We start from the raw sequence: 12500 nt of genomic DNA on the forward strand, positions 1-12500 counted from the left end.
CCCACTGCGGCCGCCGTAGGTCCAGCCAGTCGTCGCGCAGGTTCTTGGCGGTGAACACCGGGCTCGCGGGCCGCTGCAGGTCCCAGACTTTCAGCCCGTTCTCCTTACCGCCGGTGGCCATTTTGTTCCGGTGGACCGGACTCTGACGCATGCGCGCCACGTGGGTCCCCGCGTGCAGCTCCGTGGCGGGCTCGCTGCTGTCCTCGCGCCACACGCGCAGCGTCCCGCGCTCCGTGCACGTGACCAGCGCCGCGTCCAGCGCCGCGAGCCCCGCGAAGCAGCCGTCCGCGCGCTCCCCGCAGCTGCGCGTCTCCGTGAAGGAGCCCTTCTCCACGCTGAAGGTCTTCACGCTGCCATCCACGCTGCCCACCAGCAGCTCGCTCTCGTGCGCGTCCCCCCAGCACAGCGCGCGCACCTCCTGGTCGCGGCTCAGGTGCTTCTCGTTGCAGAAGTTGAAGGCCTGCTTCCGGGCCAGGCTGACCCCCTTCAGGATGCCGGTCTCCGAGCCGAGCCACACGGAGCACAGCCGGCTGGAGTCCGCCATGACAGCGAGACGGGTCGGTTCTAGCGGGTCCGTAAACACGCGCGTGTCTCTGCGGCGCGCGTTGACGACGTCACCGGAAGCCGTCAGAGCGGTTTTATTGTATTAACTTTATTGAACAAAAACTCAATGACACGTTGGAACAACTTTGATTGATTATGTTTTGTAATGAACAAAACACTAATAGAACAAAAACAATATTTAATATATTATAAAACACAGATCTTAAATGGACGACGTCACCGGAAGCCGTCACAGCGTCTTTATTTATTGTATTAACTTTATTGAACAAAAACTCAATGACACGTTGGAACAACTTTTATTGATTATGTTTTGTAATGAACAAAATACTAATTGAACAATAACAATAATTAATATATTATAAAACACACATATTAAATTGACGACGTCACTGGAAGCCGTCAGAGCGGTTTTATTGTATTAACTTTATTGAGCAAAAACTCAATGACACGTTAGAACAACTTTTATTGATTATGTTTTGTAACAAACAAATAGAACTATATCAAGATTGAATACAAATATGATAAAACACAGATATTAAGTCAAATTACAGTAGTTTACATTCATGAATAAAAACATGTGAATATCTAAATGATTTAAAGGCATATTTGTCCTCTTTTCTTGTGTTTTTAAGGAAACCAAACACCACATTTTCCCGTAATAAACTTACGTTTTTGTGTCGATCTTTTCTTTTTTAACTTCTGCAATTTTTTCCATATATTTTTTTTATGAAATGATTCAAACCCTAAACATACTGGTGTTCTTAAGTGACGTCATAGTAATGATTTAACACTTTGATTCTATATAAATTAAATAAATGTAGTAAAATGGGGGTTTTAAGAAGACAGTGTCGTCATTATGCATCATATATGTGTCATAACAATCACATCAATATGTCAGTTTTAATGTTATGACTACACGGCAACATCCGGGTATTTCTACACTTTTATTTTTTAGGTGTTCACAGGAAGTGCCGGTATGCCATGTGTCTAACCCCCTCTGGTGGTCACGTCGTGTAACCACATCTGCCTCTGTGTGTTACGTGTGTTGTGAATATATAACCCCCCATTATTTGTATATTTTATTTGAATGTATATATTGTGTTACATGTATTTATTCTTTACGTGATCTTGTGTTTAAATGTGTTCAATGATAATAATAATAATAAAAGTAGTAATAGCACTATAACGAACAGTAGTACTTTTATGTAATTACGCACCGTGCCCACCGGGGGTCGCTGTAGCACGTCATCATAAATGGACTCCATTAAAATCAAACGCAGCACGTACAAAGACAGACGTAATAGGGGACATGCACTTCCGGTGAAAACTTTTTAAAATAAACGTTGAACGAAACGTTACGAAACCTTTTTTATTGTAAGTTCTTCGTTTTTCTTCAGGAGTACTTTGAAGAACCGCGATACATGAAAGAGTATGAAAGAAGTATTCAGATCGAAGTACTAATACCACACTGCGTAAATACTCAGTTTCAAATAAAAGTCCATATAAGTATAATTAAAGTATTAAAGGTATAATATTATTCTATAAATGCAGATATGAACGGCTAGTTCTCAGCAGACCAAAATCTAAACATAGTTAAGAACATTATATTATAGTTCTGCTAAATACTCAAATGATTTTGTATTTTTGCATGAAAAAATATTTATAATTTCAATAACTGACTAATTGTTTGACTTTACTTTTACGCTTTCATTGTTTTGTAATCTTGATATAGTACAGTAAAGTATAGTATAAGTATAACGTGGTACGACAAGACAATACTGAAGTACAAGTACCTCAAAGTTGTCACATTGTATTGTTGTTGAGAATTGTAATGTTCGTGATCAATAAAGTTTTTTCATCTTCACTTGCGCATGCGTATATGACGGAAGTTACGCCATTTTGGATCTGTGGGCTCCAGCGGCTCGCGAGCTGTTCTCTCGCTCAACGCGTCGTTTCTGTGAGCTGCTGGTTTTCCCGCCTTCACGTTAGCGGATAAAGTGCACAGAGAAGCTTCCGTCTGCCCGATGGACGCAGAAGAAGAAGAAGACTTCACTTCCGGGAGCCGCTCCGGTAAAACACCACTCGTGCTTTGTTTCCCGACGAGCTAACGAGCTACATGCTAACAACATGGTGCGGTGTAAAGCCTGGTACCTGTTGGATAGAGGTGGTTTTAATGCATGCCGTATTGAACGACACGCGTTCACAACACACACTTTATTGTTGTATCTTTTTAATGTTTACAAACATGCGGTATTTACTGGTGGACCGTAAAGCGCACATTTATCTGATGGCGTCCGGCGTGTGGACGAGAAGAGCCTCTGTGGGAAGGACGTTTCCTCCCGGGAACTCTGGCCCGGTGGAGCCGACGGGTTCAGGCTCCTGTGGTGGAGCCTGAACTGGTCTGGTCTTACTGGTGTGAGACCAGTACACAGGACTTCCGGTGTCGGTCAACAACACACCGGAAGCGCCTCTATTGTAGCGTCTCGCTGGTCACGTGACCTGTTTTCATGAAACACTTTTACGATGAGCCTCTGACGTAAACTATAGAGGAGATGAAACGGTTCATTATCTGTTTGTGTTCTCCTTGATTATTGTTTTACTTTAGCCTTAAAGTAAGGTGTGTGTGTGTGTCTGTGTGTGTGTGTGTCTGTGTGTGTGTCCTTGGTTCTCAGCCTCCTAGTGTTGTAGTCTCCAGGCCGCAGAAGAACCAGAACCCTTTAGACCGGTTCTCCTTCAGCTCTCCCGTGTAACGTTGTTGTTGTTGTTGTTGTTCTTTAGACGACGGCGGCGGCACTCCGGTTCAGGACGAGCACCCGGCGTCAGACGGCGAGGAGGCGAGGAGCGCTGGACACAGATCTGAGGTCAGCCTGTGCTTTCCTGTGGTGACGCTTTATTCTGAAGGGGTTGAACCTGTGACTTAACAGTCTGTACTTTATATTCATGGGATGTGTGATATTCATGTGTTCATTTACGCTGAGATTGAAATAATGAATATGCTTTTAAAAGAGACTCAAAATATAAGCAGGCATACATACAGGCATCTATATAAATGTTTATTCTTTAATCAAACTATTGTCTCATTCATTTGAGTCATTTAAGGTTTACTGTATGCTTTGTGTTCTCATTGTTAGTTTAAATACTACATTTACTCACTTTTTACTGTTTACACCCAGACTTCACTAAATGTTTGTCATGACATTTGGTTTAAAGTCCTGAAACCCACTGGTGAGGATGTGTGTGAACTCTGCTTAAAGCAGGGTTCACACACATCCTAGTGGGTTTCAGGACTTTAAACCAAATTTAAAGTCATGAAAATGTATCGAAATTTTGTTAATTCGTGTAAATCTGGTCTAAATCCGCTGGAATCCACTGGTCAGGACGTGTGACCCTTTAGTCTGTTTTCCTCAGCAGGACGAGGGCAGCCGGGACGGAGACGCCCGGCGCGGCTCGGACCGCAAGGAGCCGGGAGGAGGAGCCGACGACGATGACGAGAGCGACGCGGAGGCGGAGCCTCGTCGCCATGGCGACAGCGACGACGAGGACGACGCTCCAGCCAAACGCAGAGTGAGCGGCTCGGACGACGACGAAGAGGAGGAGGAGGAGGAAGAGGCCGGCAAAGACGGAGTGCCGGGCCACGAGGAGGCCGGGAGGTCGCCTCCCAAACGGCGGGGCAGCAGCTCGGACATGGAGGAGGAGGAGGGGGCGGGGCTTAAGGCCGCCGGCAGCGACTCGGACACGGAGGGGGCGGAGCTTAAAGCCGCCGGCAGCGACTCGGACAACGAGGATCTCAAACCCGCCGCCGCGTCTCGCCGGTCCAATGCCGACAGCGACTCGGACACGCAGGGGGCGGGGCTTAAAGCCGCCGGCAGCGACTCTGACACGGAGACGCCGGCCAGACGCAAGGCGGCGCAGATGGACTCTGACGAGGAGGAGGAGAAACAGAAGGAGGAAGAGCGAGGAGGGAAGAAGTGGAAGGCTGTGATGCAGTCTGACAGTGAGGAAGAGGAGGAGGCCACGAAGAGGAAGGCTGCAGCAGGAAGTGATGGAGAGCAGAAGGAGGAGAAGAAAGATGAGAGCGACGAAGAGGACGAGAAGCCAGGTGACTGACCTCAGACCAGCTGGCTCCTCGTCTAGTTACTGCTTGTCACTAACGTGTGTGTGTGTGTGTGTGTGTGTGTGTGTGTGTGTGTGTGTGTGTGTGTGTGTGTGTGTGTGTGTGTGTGTGTGCGCGCGCGTGCAGTGAAGAGGAAGAAGGCCATCCTGTCAGACAGTGAGGATGAAGATGAGGAGAAACCAGGTGAGATGTTTTGTCCCCTTCACTGACCCTGAGAATCGTGGGATAATTGAGACTCCTTTACATTCATATGTAACGTCCATGTCGTCCCCGCTCGTCTTCCTCAGCGACGAAGAGGAGTCGCGCCGTGTCGGACGACGAGAACTCGGACAGCGACGCTCCGCTCGGCCCGGACAAGACGCTGGCGGCCAAACTGAGGGAGCTGGGCTCCGACAGCGGCAGCGAGGAAGAGGACGAGAGGACGAAGGCCGCGGCCGGAGACAAGGACGAGAAGGCTCTGTTCGGCTCGGACAGCGAGGAGGACGGGGAGGAGTGAGCGCTCTGATTGGCTGCTGCCGCGGCTACTGTTCTCTACTGTTCTCTACTGTTCTCTATTGTTCTCTATTGTTCTCTACTGTTCTCTACGCTCTATTGTTCTCTATTGTTCTCTATTGTTCTCTACTGTTCTCTATTGTTCTCTATTGTTCTCTACTGTTCTCTACGCTCTACTGTTCTCTACTGTTCTCTATTGTTCTCTACTGTTCTCTACGCTCTACTGTTCTATATTGTTCTCTATTGTTCTCTACTGTTCTCTACGCTCTACTGTTCTCTACTGTTCTCTACTGTTCTCTATTGTTCTCTACTGTTCTCTACGCTCTACTGTTCTCTATTGTTCTCTACTGTTCTCTACGCTCTACTGTTCTATATTGTTCTCTACTGTTCTCTATTGTTCTCTACTGTTCTCTATTGTTCTCTATTGTTCTCTACGCTCTACTGTTCTCTACTGTTCTCTACTGTTCTCTATTGTTCTCTATTGTTCTCTACTGTTCTCTACGCTCTACTGTTCTCTACTGTTCTCTACTGTTCTCTATTGTTCTCTACTGTTCTCTACGCTCTACTGTTCTCTACTGTTCTCTATTGTTCTCTACTGTTCTCTACGCTCTACTGTTCTATATTGTTCTCTACTGTTCTCTATTGTTCTCTACTGTTCTCTATTGTTCTCTATTGTTCTCTACGCTCTACTGTTCTCTACTGTTCTCTACGCTCTATTGTTCTCTACTGTTTTCTACGCTCTACTGTTTTCCACTGTTCTCTACGCTCTATTGTTCTCTACGCTCTATTGTTCTCTACTGTTCTCTATTGTTCTCTATTGTTCTCTACGCTCTACTGTTCTCTACGCTCTACTGTTCTCTACGCTCTATTGTTCTCTACTGTTCTCTACGCTCTATTGTTCTCTACTGTTCTCTACTGTTCTCTACGCTCTACTGTTCTCTACTGTTCTCTACGCTCTACTGTTCTCTACGCTCTACTGTTCTCTACTGTTCTTTACGCTCTACTGTTCTCTACGCTCTATTGTTCTCTACTGTTCTCTACTGTTCTCTACTGTTCTCTACGCTCTACTGTTCTCTACGCTCTACTGTTCTCTACGCTCTATTGTTCTCTACTGTTCTCTACTGTTCTCTACGCTCTACTGTTCTCTACGCTCTACTGTTCTCTACGCTCTATTGTTCTCTACTGTTCTCTACTGTTCTCTACGCTCTATTGTTCTCTACTGTTCTCTACTGTTCTCTACGCTCTATTGTTCTCTACGCTCTATTGTTCTCTACTGTTCTCTACTGTTCTCTACGCTCTACTGTTCTCTACGCTCTACTGTTCTCTACGCTCTATTGTTCTCTACGCTCTACTGTTCTCTACGCTCTACTGTGCTCTACTGTTCTCTACTGTTCTCTACGCTCTACTGTTCTCTACGCTCTACTGTTCTCTACTGTTCTCTACTGTTCTCTACGCTCTACTGTTCTCTACGCTCTACTGTTCTCTACGCTCTATTGTTCTCTACTGTTCTCTACTGTTCTCTACGCTCTACTGTTCTCTACTGTTCTCTACGCTCTACTGTGCTCTACTGTTCTCTACTGTTCTCTACGCTCTACTGTTCTCTACGCTCTATTGTTCTCTACTGTTCTCTACTGTTCTCTACGCTCTACTGTTCTCTACTGTTCTCTACGCTCTACTGTTCTCTACGCTCTACTGTTCTCTACTGTTCTCTACGCTCTACTGTTCTCTACGCTCTATTGTTCTCTACTGTTCTCTACGCTCTACTGTTCTCTACTGTTCTCTACGCTCTACTGTTCTCTACGCTCTACTGTTCTCTACTGTTCTCTACGCTCTACTGTTCTCTACGCTCTACTGTTCTCTACTGTTCTCTACGCTCTACTGTTCTCTACGCTCTACTGTTCTTAAAGCTACGCTGTCGTTTATGTTCTCTTGTGACCTTTGACCTTGTGTCCTCAGGAAGATGATCGCAGACATCTTCGGCGAGTCTGGCGACGAAGGGGAAGAGGAGTTCACGGTGAGTTCTAGTCTCCTAGGACCCTTCAGTCTCATAGGACCCTTCAGTCTCATGAGGACCCTTCAGTCTCATAGAACCCTTCAGTCACATAGGACCCTTCAGTCTCATAGGACCCTTCAGTCTCATGAGGACCCTTCAGTCTCATAGAACCCTTCAGTCACATAGGACCCTTCAGTCACATAGGACCCTTCAGTCTCATGAGGACCCTTCAGTCTCCTAGAACCCTTCAGTCTCCTAGAACCCTTCAGTCTCCTAGAACCCTTCAGTCTCCTAGAACCCTTCAGTCTCATGAGGACCCTTCAGTCTCATAGGACCCTTCAGTCTCATAGGACCCTTCAGTCTCATGAGGACCCTTCAGTCTCATAGGACCCTTCAGTCTCATGAGGACCCTTCAGTCTCATGAGGACCCTTCAGTCTCCTAGGACCCTTCAGTCTCCTAGGACCCTTCAGTCTCCTAGGACCCTTCAGTCTCATAGAACCCTTCAGTCTCATAGAACCCTTCAGTCTCATGAGGACCCTTCAGTCTCATGAGGACCCTTCAGTCTCATGAGGACCCTTCAGTCTCATAGGACCCTTCAGTCTCATAGGACCCTTCAGTCTCATAGGACCCTTCAGTCTCATAGGACCCTTCAGTCTCATAGAACCCTTCAGTCTCATAGAACCCTTCAGTCTCATAGAACCCTTCAGTCTCATGAGGACCCTTCAGTCACATGAGGATCCTTCAGTCTCATAGGACCCTTCAGTCTCATAGGACCCTTCAGTCTCATAGGACCCTTCAGTCTCCTAGAACCCTTCAGTCTCATAGGACCCTTCAGTCTCCTAGGACCCTTCAGTCTCCTAGGACCCTTCAGTCTCCTAGGACCCTTCAGTCTCCTAGGACCCTTCAGTCTCCTAGGACCCTTCAGTCTCATAGGACCCTTCAGTCTCATAGGACCCTTCAGTCTCATAGGACCCTTCAGTCTCATAGAACCCTTCAGTCTCATAGGACCCTTTAGTCTCATGAGGACCCTTCAGTCTCTGACGTCGTGATGAAGACGAGTGTGTGCTTCGTCCTCCTGCAGGGGTTCAACCAGGAGGACCTGGACGTGGACAAGAAGGAGAACAAGGAGCAGCAGCAGCAGGAGTCCGACTCCGATGACGGCGTCGACCGCAGCGGCCAAGAGTAAGTACCTTAAGTCTGTTTGTAATGGGTTGGGTCCAAGAGTAAGTACCTTAAGCCTGTTTGTAATGGGTTGGGTCCAAGAGTAAGTACCTTAAGCCTGTTTGTAATGGGTTGGGTCCAAGAGTAAGTACCTTAAGTCTGTTTGTAATGGGTTGGGTCCAAGAGTAAGTACCTTAAGTCTGTTTGTAATGGGTTGGGTCCAAGAGTAAGTACCTTAAGCCTGTTTGTAATGGGTTGGGTCCAAGAGTAAGTACCTTAAGTCTGTTTGTAATGGGTTGGGTCCAAGAGGAAGTACCTTAAGTCTGTTTGTAATGGGTTGGGTCCAAGAGGAAGTACCTTAAGCCTGTTTGTAATGGGTTGGGTCCAAGAGGAAGTACCTTAAGCCTGTTTGTAATGGTTGGGTCCAAGAGGAAGTACCTTAAGCCTGTTTGTAATGGCTGGGTGACGTGTAAATATAAATATATAAACATAAACATGTATATATGTGTGCGCAGCACCAGCTACATGTCGGACTTCGACGTCATGCTGGCTCGGAGGAAAGCCATGAACAGCAGGAAGCGGCGGCACCGCGACGGCGGCACGTTCATCAGCGACGCCGACGACGTGGTCAGCGCCATGATCAGCAAGATGAACGAGGCCGCGGAGGTGCGACCCGCCACAATAAAGGCCCTCCCCCGCTCAGCGGCGCTGTTCCTGTCACGCTGACGGTGTTTTACTTTGACAGGAGGACCGGACCATGAACAGTCAGAAGAAACCGGCGCTGAAGAAGCTCACGCTGCTGCCGCACGTCGTCACGCACCTGAAGAAGTAAGAGAGTGCTCCTGTGACTCAATCTATATTTTTATATATATATATATATATATCTATCTATCTATCTATCTATCTATCTATCTATCTATCTATCTATCTATCTATCTATCTGCCGGTGTTCTTGTAATATCCTTTATTTTTATCATAAATTTGTTTTGGGGGTGGGGAATATTTATGTACATTTTATTTATATATATTTTTATTATATATAAATATTTTTGTTTTATATATATACATAGCACATAACACATTTAACATGTATAGCTAGTTTATATATTGTTTTGTAAAACATAATTTACTAAAACATTTGGGATGACGCAGGAGATGCTTTAGGGGCGGGGATACAGGTGATTGACGGGTCTCTACCAGACCATGAAGCAGGGGAGGATTTAGGGCGGGTCTCCAGGTGATTGACGGGTCTCTACCAGACCAAACCTCTCATGACCTCTTGGTGCTCTCTGCCCTCAGACAGGACTTGAAGGAGACGTTCATCGACAGCGGCGTGATGTCGGCCATTAAAGAGTGGATCAGCCCTCTTCCGGACAAGTCCCTGCCGGCTCTCAGGATCCGAGAGGAGCTGCTCAGGATCCTGCATGAGGTGAGTCCAGCAGCGGGGCGCTTCATTGTTCTGCGTTGTTCTCGGCCGTACCGGAGCTCTCAGCTCTCCCCTGTGCTTCCTCCCCAGCTGCCCAGCGTGAGCCAGGAGACGCTGAAGCACAGCGGCATCGGGCGCTCCGTCATGTTCCTGTACAAGCACCCCAAGGAGTCCCGGTCCAACAAGGACCTGGCCCTCAAGCTCATCAGTGAGGACGCGCTGGCATGTTAGACAGTGATGATGATGGTGAGGTTGATGATGATGATGATGGTGATGTCTTCCTCAGACGAGTGGTCGCGGCCCATCTTCGGCTTGACCTCCAACTACAAGGGCATGACGAGGGAGGAGCGGCAGCAGAGAGACCTGGACCAGCAGATGCCCCAGAAGCAGAGGCTCAGGTACCGCTTCCTGATAAACTTGATGCACTTCCTGATAAACCTGATACACTTCTCATCCTGATAAACCTGATGCGCTTCTCATCCTGATAGACTTCTTCATACACTTCACCTTCTGATAAACTTCTTCATACACTTCTCATCCTGGTACACTTCTCATCCGGATAAACCTCCTGATAAACTTATTAATGCACTTGACATCCTGATAAACTTCTTCATACACTTCTCATCCAGGTACACTTCTCATCCGGATAAACCTCCTGATAAACTTATTAATGCACTTGACATCCTGATAAACTTCTTCATACACTTCACATCCTGATAAACTTATTCATACACTTCAAATCCTGATAAACTTCTTCATACACTTCACATCCTGATAAACGTCTCATCCTGATAAACTTCCTGATAAACTTCTTCATACACTTCCCTCCTGATGAACTTCTTTATACACTTCCCTCCTGATAAACTTCTTCATACACTTCACATCCTGATAAACTTCTTTATACACTTCACATCCTGATAAACGTCTTCATACACTTCACATCCTGATAAACGTCTTTATACACTTCCCTCCTGATAAACTTCTTCATACACTTCACATCCTGATGAACTTCTTTATACACTTCCCTCCTGATAAACTTCTTCATACACTTCACATCCTGATAAACTTCTTTATACACTTCACATCCTGATAAACTTCTTCATACACTTCCCTCCTGATAAACGTCTTTATACACTTCCCTCCTGATAAACTTCTCATCCTGATAAACTCTCCTGTCAGTCATCCACACTGTGGAGAGGAAGGAGCTCGTTCAGCAGAGTTGGATCAATCGAAGTGATCGGCTCTGGTTTCCTCTGCAGAAGCTTTAGGTGTTTGTTCCTCTCCAGTTTCTGTGTGAACGTCTCAATAATCGTGCAAAACATAAACGATAATTAATAAGAAACTTAAGTTCTCCGTTTTGTGTCCGTCGTCCTCAAACCGTGAGTACCATGCCGCCGCTCGCCTGCAGTCGGTGATCAGGGTTAAAGAGCAGACGCCTGCAGTCAGTGATTAGGGTTAAAGAGCAGACGCCTGCAGTCAGTGATCAGGGTTAAAGAGCAGACGCCTGCAGTCAGTGATCAGGGTTAAAGAACAGACGCCTGCAGTCAGTGATCAGGGTTAAAGAGCAGACGCCTGCAGTCAGTGATCAGGGTTAAAGAGCAGACGCCTGCAGTCAGTGATCAGGGTTAAAGAGCAGACGCCTGCAGTCAGTGATCAGGGTTAAAGAGCAGACGCCTGCAGTCAGTGATCAGGGTTAAAGAACAGACGCCTGCAGTCAGTGATCAGGGTTAAAGAGCAGACGCCTGCAGTCAGTGATCAGGGTTAAAGAGCAGACGCCTGCAGTCAGTGATCAGGGTTAAAGAGCAGACGCCTGCAGTCAGTGATCAGGGTTAAAGAGCAGACGCCTGCAGTCAGTGATCAGGGATAAAGAACAGACGCCTGTAGTCAGGGATAAAGAACAGACGCCTGTAGTCTCCTCTTCATCGCTCCTCTTCTTCACTCCTCTTCATCACCCCCCACCCAGTCAGTCCTCGGCGGTGGAGAGGGCGGAGGAACCCGACGTCTTCTCTCCACCAATCAGGTTCAGAGCTGCATGACGCTGTCAGTGACGCACGCCTTTAACAGTTCTGGCTCCGCCCCTTCTGCTCTGTCTGACGCTCTCATTGGTCACGCCTTTAACTGTTCTGGCTCCGCCCCCTTCTGCTCTGTCTGACGCTCTCATTGGTCGGCTGGAGCTTCTGTTCTGAGAGTTAACATGAGGAACGAAGTACATTTGAGATACTTGTACTTTCTGCTACCTGTCAGAGGTACATGTAGATACTAATGCACTCACATTTTGAAGGGCTTGTATTTGTATACTTGAGTATTTCTCCACTGTGGTATTAGTACTTTACCTGAAGGTCAGAGGTCAGCTCTGAACTAACGCTGTGAGCTGGAGGATGCTAATAACAGCATGGAGGCTCCGCCCACTGAGTGACCGTGTGACTCACCTCTCTCTCTCTCTCTCTATCCTACCTCTCTATCCTACCTCTCTCTCCCCCCTACCTGTCTCTCTCTCTCTCTCTCTCCCCCCTACCTGTCTCTCTCTCTCTCTCCCCCCTACCTGTCTCTCTCTCTCTCTCTCCCCCCTACCTGTCTCTCTCTCTCTCTCCCCCCTACCTGTCTCTCTCTCTCTCTCCCCCCTACCTGTCTCTCTCTAGTGCCGGTGGTCAGACTCCTCGTAGAGATCTGGAGAAGCAGCTGACCGGAGAGGAGAAGTAAGCGTGTTGTTTTGGGTTCAGATCCCTTCTGACTGAAGGTTCTGCGATGT

General features: G+C 47.1%; 2 protein-coding genes across 2 annotated transcripts in view; one reads left to right on the forward strand and one right to left on the reverse strand.

Moving 5' to 3' along the window:
- wdr74 (WD repeat domain 74) overlaps positions 1 to 544 on the reverse strand; it is a gene marked incomplete at its 5' end in the record, with an annotated part of 3240 nt that extends 2696 nt beyond the window's left edge. Inside the window, one exon of the mRNA XM_079224595.1 lies at positions 1 to 544. This exon is cut by the window's left edge and continues 62 nt beyond it. Within this exon, the coding sequence (XP_079080721.1) occupies positions 1 to 544 (544 nt within the window).
- Positions 545 to 2526: 1982 nt separating this feature from the next.
- Positions 2527 to 12500, forward strand: part of iws1 (interacts with SUPT6H, CTD assembly factor 1) — a 14539-nt gene continuing 4565 nt past the window's right edge. The window contains exons 1-14 of the mRNA XM_079224951.1: positions 2527 to 2634; positions 3343 to 3425; positions 3973 to 4663; positions 4805 to 4861; positions 4966 to 5170; positions 7127 to 7184; positions 8246 to 8346; positions 8841 to 8991; positions 9071 to 9153; positions 9625 to 9754; positions 9842 to 9959; positions 10038 to 10149; positions 11715 to 11771; positions 12391 to 12447. Of these exons, the coding sequence (XP_079081077.1) occupies positions 2589 to 2634; positions 3343 to 3425; positions 3973 to 4663; positions 4805 to 4861; positions 4966 to 5170; positions 7127 to 7184; positions 8246 to 8346; positions 8841 to 8991; positions 9071 to 9153; positions 9625 to 9754; positions 9842 to 9959; positions 10038 to 10149; positions 11715 to 11771; positions 12391 to 12447 (1949 nt within the window). The 5' untranslated portion in view covers positions 2527 to 2588. The remainder of the gene's footprint in view (positions 2635 to 3342; positions 3426 to 3972; positions 4664 to 4804; positions 4862 to 4965; positions 5171 to 7126; positions 7185 to 8245; positions 8347 to 8840; positions 8992 to 9070; positions 9154 to 9624; positions 9755 to 9841; positions 9960 to 10037; positions 10150 to 11714; positions 11772 to 12390; positions 12448 to 12500) is intronic.

Source organism: Taurulus bubalis (assembly GCF_910589615.1).
Source record: "Taurulus bubalis genome assembly, chromosome: 10".
Taxonomy (NCBI): domain Eukaryota; kingdom Metazoa; phylum Chordata; class Actinopteri; order Perciformes; family Cottidae; genus Taurulus; species Taurulus bubalis.